Source organism: Salmo trutta, chromosome 28 (genome assembly GCF_901001165.1).
Source record: "Salmo trutta chromosome 28, fSalTru1.1, whole genome shotgun sequence".
Lineage (NCBI taxonomy): Eukaryota > Metazoa > Chordata > Actinopteri > Salmoniformes > Salmonidae > Salmo > Salmo trutta.
In genome coordinates, this window is record NC_042984.1 from 14,238,235 (window position 1) to 14,244,501 (window position 6,267).

At 38.2% G+C, this 6,267-nt stretch overlaps 1 protein-coding gene and 1 long non-coding RNA gene across 2 annotated transcripts; both read left to right on the forward strand.

The window, feature by feature from the left end:
* Positions 1-71: 71 nt before the first annotated feature.
* Positions 72-5,027, forward strand: LOC115165558 (probable Bax inhibitor 1). Its single transcript, XM_029718755.1, has 10 exons — positions 72-208; positions 382-468; positions 1,059-1,167; positions 3,170-3,290; positions 3,569-3,617; positions 3,744-3,841; positions 4,057-4,136; positions 4,282-4,382; positions 4,501-4,576; positions 4,688-5,027. The coding sequence occupies exons 2-10, from the start codon at positions 413-415 to the stop codon at positions 4,709-4,711; spliced, it is 714 nt and encodes a 237-aa protein (XP_029574615.1). The 5' UTR covers positions 72-208; positions 382-412; the 3' UTR covers positions 4,712-5,027.
* Positions 1,176-2,970, forward strand: LOC115165559 (uncharacterized). The gene is made up of 2 exons (XR_003870198.1): positions 1,176-2,134; positions 2,312-2,970. It is a non-coding gene; the product is annotated as an uncharacterized LOC115165559 (long non-coding RNA).
* Positions 5,028-6,267: the final 1,240 nt, after the last annotated feature.

Genomic DNA, 6,267 nt, shown 5'->3' on the forward strand with positions numbered 1-6,267 from the left:
CCCAAGGATTCCGGATGGCTCCGACAATAGAATAAATGTCAATGAGATTTCCAGATTTTTTGCAATGTGATGATGTCACTACGTTGCGACGCTCGATCGAATGACACGTACAGTTAGTAAACAAGGACAGATAGAAAGTTGTTGTGGAAGGAAATAAAAGACAAGGAATAAAGCTAGCTGGCTAACTACTGTGCCAAGTACGTTTATGGTATGTATTACTATTTTCTTTGTTAACGTTTTATGCTGTTTTAACTAACGTAACTCTTTGAGTTACAATTCTGGCTAAGTAACGTTAGTTAGCTAGTGCAGCTAGTTAACTAACGGACAGTCAATAATCGTTGGTTACGTTAAAATTAATCTTTGTAATTTCCTTGTTTTTAGATCTGCCAAGATCTCAGAAACCTGTCTCAATATGAACGTGTTTGACCGCAGCATCAAATTGGATGTTCTCCTCAAGTTCTCCCAAATGTAAGCAGAACTCTTCTGTCAAATTTCTAATGCAGATAATAATGCTCTGTATAATGCAGAGCCATACCAATAAATGAATCTGTCGTTTTCAATGGGAATAAATGAAACATAGTGGATAGAACAAGTAAGGAGCTGGGCAGAGCCAAGCACGAGCTAGCGATGGCGCGTTCTAGCGTGTATTTTCATATTTCCTTTAGCAAAAAATCATTCTGTGAAGTGCGTGTGTAATAACTCAATTCGCCCATACACTCCTAAAGAACGCACATTTTTTTGAAACTTTGACAAAGGGTCACGTCTACAAAACTTGGGGCACTTTTTAGTTTTGGCAAAATAACTATATTGAGATCTGGCTTTACTTTGAGAAAATCAGCTGAATGCCGGCCCAGTTCCATCTCGCTCCATACTCTCAAACTGCCAGACACTGACTGGGCTTCCTCTCCTCACCATATTTGGTGGGAAATGGTAATTCCAACTGGATGCTTCAGATTTATACATCTGGTGAAACATCTGACACTTTGTTCTATCTGTCCATACTTATGGTAGCTAGCTAAATGACTAACATGACATGGTTAACACAATGTTTTTCCCAGTTCCCAATCTACCCAGTTACACCTGAAGAATGTCTACTCCAGTTTGGCAGTTTGCATGTTCGTGGCTGCAGCAGGCTCCTACGTCCATGTTGTCTCACGGCTCTTTCAGGTAAACAGTAAGCACACTACCCGATAATAGACACACATTGGTAAATACTAGAGGTGAAACGGTATGTGTATTCGTATTGAACCGTTCGGTACAGGGTGCACGGTTCGGTACGCACTGCGAACCGAACAATACATGAATCATATATTATAGCTAGGAAAATATATAACATTGTAAAAAATATATTATTGCATAAACCAATGCCGTATAAATGAACGTGGCAAAAATATCTACATAGTAATAAAGTTGTTGTAGTTGTCTGCAGCTCAGCTCATTAGTTATTGAAGTTGAAGTTGGAGAGGGATAATGTAACGATTCCTGTGACCACTGACAAGGCTAGAAATATTGTAAATGCAGTTGCACTAGCTGGATTGGGGCCACAGATGGGATGCTTTCCTCACGTTATTAATCTAGCATCTCAAAAAGCAATGTCACCTCCTGTTTTCAAGACAAAACAGGAGATGCCGGAGCTGCCAAACTACAAACTAATCCAAGATGTCACTACTTGATGGAATTCAAGCCATGACATGGTTGAGAGATACCTTGAGCAGAAAGTCACAGTGTATTCTACACTGACTGATCAAGCTGTGAGGAAGAATGTCAAAGATAGTGTGACTTTGTCTGAAAATTACCTAAGACTAGCAGAGGAAGTTATCAAAGTGTGCAAACCTCTCAAAACAGTCACAACACTTATATGCACTGAGAGCATTCCATCAGTTTCCAGTCTATGAAAACAATGATCCTGAAATCAATGGTGGCATCTGATGAAGATGAACCCGCAGTAAGGGATGTCAAGACTGCTATCAGAGTTAACCTGGAGCCTAGATATGCTGACCCTGGTGTCCAAGACTTCTTACACAAGAGCACCGCTTTGGACCCCTAGTTCAAGTCCCTGCTGCATCTGGATGCTGCTGCTCGTCTGAGAGTCTACAATGAACTCACAGCAGAGATTGTGACCAATATACAACAGGTATTGTATTTATTTTGTTAATGTGACATTTATTATTTTATTAATTAGTGATATATCAATTAATTATAAAGTAATAATTGTAATTGTCATAGTGTCTGATATATATATTTCGAACAACAAATCATATTTTTAAAGCCACTTCAGAGATAGTAATTTTCATCTAATTTAATTCTGCAGGGCTAAGCCACAGATACCACAGGAGCCAACCCCTCTCCAGAGATGTCAGACGACAGGGGTTCTCCTCCAGAAAAGAAGTCTGCCGTGGCTGAGCTTTTTGGGGAGTTGTTCACGACCCAGGAACAGGGAACCAAGTCAAAGGTCAAGGTCATAGAGGAGGAGATGACCTCATACAGGGAAGTGGACTGTATTCCCCTGGATGCTGATCCACTTACATGGTGGAAGACCAAAGAGTTAATATACCCTCATGTTGCCATGTTAGCAAGGCGCTACCTGGCTGTGCCTGGACCTCTGTCCCTAGCGAGAGTGTATTCTCCACAGTGGCTGACATTTTCACAGTAAGTCGATCTGTGCTCACTGCAGATAATGTGGATAGACTAATCTTAAAGATAAACTTGAAAATCTGATAAAAATGTTTTTTTTTCTCTTAAGTAATCTCTCAAGTGGTCCTATTTTGGTCAAGGCACAGCTATGTGACTTAATTTTGATATATGCTGCTGGACTATGCACTCTTGTTGAAGTTCTATTTTAAATGACTATTTTATTTCATGTTAAAGGCAAGCACTGCTGTTTTTTGTTGTCCCTTTGTTTCCATATGCTCCTGGGAATTCAAGCTACCCTGTTTACTATTATAATAAATGGAAAATCTAAATACAAATTACATATTTCTCAGGCATTTTTGGGGGCGATGTATCAAAACCGTATCGAACCGTGACACCACTGTACCATATCGTACCGAACCGTGAGTTTTGTGAACCGTTTCACCCCTAGTAAATACAGTAACGTTCAGATAGATTTTAGGCAATGGTGAAGCTATAACTACTAAAAATACTACTGGCTTTATCCTATTCCTTCTAGGGTGGTTTGCTGACACTTCTGGGTTCCCTGGGCATGGTGGTTTGGTTGTCCATGACACCACACAGCCCAGAGACCGAGAAGAAGAGACTGGCTATCCTTGCAGGGTTTGCTTTCTTCACAGGTAAACTCAGGGCTTTAGACAGCCAATTTTGGCTCTTATTGACTGTTCATTTGTCAGTCATTGTAGAAAAAAAAAACTCATTATAAAACAGGTTGTTTGAATCCTGGATGCTGATTGGTTGATAGCAGGGAGTTAGTTATTCACCACAATCCCCAGGTAATGCCTGTTAACAGTTCCATTTTAAATGATCAATGCGCATCCACTGTCCCATGGCACAGCCAGGCAATTCATAAACTTTGTCTTCCCTGCAGTCAAATTGACTTTTTCTTTCTCACCAGGTGTTGGTCTTGGACCAGCAATGGACTTTGTCATCATCATTAACCCAAGGTAGAACATTTAAGCCTATGTGCTATTAAATATTGTTGGAAATAATTTCTTAGGAATATTTGTTATTCAATTAAGTCAAGAAGACTGTCCTTAAATTGTGTGTCTATCTATCTGGTCTCTCTCTAGCATCATTGTGACAGCCTTCCTTGGAACCTCAATCATCTTTGTCTGCTTCACTCTCAGTGCCCTGTATGCCAAGCGCAGGAGCTTCCTCTTCCTAGGAGGTACAAAGATGTAATACGCTATTCAGTAGCATAGTTATTTATCTGTTCTGGTCATAATATCTTAACTTACTTGAATAAACCCTTTTGCTCATTGAGAAGCACAAGTCATTCACAAATTTCACAGAATTTGTGTTAATTTAGTCAAGATATAACCCCCCAAAAATGTTGAAACAATGTGTGATTTGTCCTCTTTGACATGTTCGTTGTCTTCTCAGGTACTCTGATGTCTGGCTTGTCTGTCTTGTTCCTGGTGTCTGTGGTGAACATGTTCTTAGGATCAGCGATACTCTTCAAGGTAGCCTAAATATTTATAGAGCCATCTCTTACGACTTGGATGTGAAGTGATTCCACTCATAAATTTGGAAGTGTGTAATATAATTGTGTGAGGAGGTCTCAGCAAGGTGACTCAGACTTAACATGGCTCTTCTCTTCACTAACAGGCTCACATGTACCTGGGGCTGGTCATTATGTGTGGCTTTGTTCTGTTCGACACTCAGCTCATCATTGAGAAAGCAGAGAACGGAGACAAGGACTACATCTGGTAAAGCTTTATAACGTTTCACCAAATAAGCAGTTGTAAAACGTTTTACTTGCTGATGTATTAGAATGAAAGATAATATAAAGTCAATTAAATTAAGTCATTGTTTTTCTCTTGAAAGGCATTGCGTGGACCTGTTCCTCGACTTTGTGACCATTTTTAGAAAACTCATGATTCTCCTTGCCATGAATGAGAAGGTAATTTGTTTTATTTTCCCCTAAGACAGAATATTAATCTCATGTAATGTTTACTTTTTCACATACTAGAAAATTTCACAATATGCAAATTGTAATATTTTATATTTTCAGGACAAGAAGAAAGAAAAGAAGTAGATTAAATAAATCCAGTTGAAGTTTCAAATGAAAAACGATCTGTGACAAGGAACAGAACCAGCAACAAAGCCTCTGTCTGCAGTGCTGTTGGTGCTTTTACTATTTGTCGTTCTTGGTTACTTTTTGTCCTTTGATTTGAGCTTGCAAGAGGTTATGATACGGTTGTATTTTAGGCTACTGCTGCAGTGAGAATGCTTGTCCTGTAGGGGGAGTGGTTGTTCTATGAAGGTCTACATAACAGAACTGAACTCTTTGTGCCATAAAAAAAAAAAAACGATTTTCAGAAGGCTGTTTGAGCTTTTGGAGATTAATCATAGTTTTATGTTGTTCTAATATTTTGATTTGTTAATGCTATTCCTCCAATATGTTTAGTTTAGTTTATGGAAGGGATGTGACAGACATCCTGGCCTGTTATGTCTTTATCAAATCACATTTTATTTGTCACGTGCCGTGAAATGCTTACTTACAAGCCCTTAACCAACAATGCAGTTCAATAAATAGTTAAGAAAATATTGACTAAATAAAATAAAAAGTAACACGAAAATAACAATAACGAGGCTATATACAGGGGGGTACCAACTTCTCATTTTCCTCTTATTTACTATTTCACTTACTATTTCACTACGTTGAAGAAGAACGTATTGGTAATTCGGCTGACCTTTCATGAAGATGTACAATTGCACTTTATGGTCAGCTTGTGCGCCACAAAAAGGACTGGTCAAGGCTGTAGAATAGATGGACCGATGCGTTCTCGTTAGATTTTTGTTATCTGTAAAGGCCTACTGTGAAAAACATACTTTACCAATGATAACTTTGAATACATTTATCAAATTAGGTTAACTAAATGCAGTTTTCATTGCAGATATACATTTCAAGATCAAGGTATAAGGTGTCATTTTATTTGTGCTTCAGTGAGAACACATGAACAAGAAATAATCAAAAACCTTTTTAAAAGAATGTTGACATCTTAGCTGTTCAAGATTAGGCCATCCAGATTTAAACAATCTATTTTAGCCAGGTGACTGCATTTACAAGTTAACAAATAAAATGGACGATTACAAATATGCAGTTGATTTAACATAAAAATAAATACATCATTAATTGGACAATATTATTGCTGGCATATTACCTTCAAAGAATGGTCCGCTAAACTAAACGCTTTCTTGGCAGTTAGAGAAAATCTTAACACCATCAACAAATAATTTTACATAAAATTAAATGTATTCAATAATGAAAAATTAAGCTCAAGATGAAGGATTCAGTACATTGGGCGTACTGATAAAGAGAAGGATTTATTTGTATTGGTAATGAGTCCTTGCATGTTCAGTGTTCCAGCGCTCTGTAGGTGAAGGTTGGAGTAAGACATATTCAATTTCAACATAAAATATTTTTTGGGGTGGGAATGTTCGATATTGTCATCATGTGTATTACCTAGTACTATGCGATACATCAGATCAAGCCCGAACTGCGATGTAGTAGGGAGTTGTAGAATATTGACCTGTTGGAAACGACATCATTTCGCGCAGAACCCGTGGTAATGACCATAATCCATTGCG

Coding starts and splice junctions, on each gene's coding strand:
- LOC115165558 (XM_029718755.1), top strand. CDS start 413: ATGAACGTGTTTGACCGCAGCATCAAATTGGATGTTCTCCTCAAGTTC. Junction 3,291..3,568: donor AGGGTTTGCTTTCTTCACAG/GTAAACTCAGGG, acceptor CTTTCTCACCAG/GTGTTGGTCTTGGACCAGCA. Junction 4,383..4,500: donor GGAGACAAGGACTACATCTG/GTAAAGCTTTAT, acceptor TTCTCTTGAAAG/GCATTGCGTGGACCTGTTCC.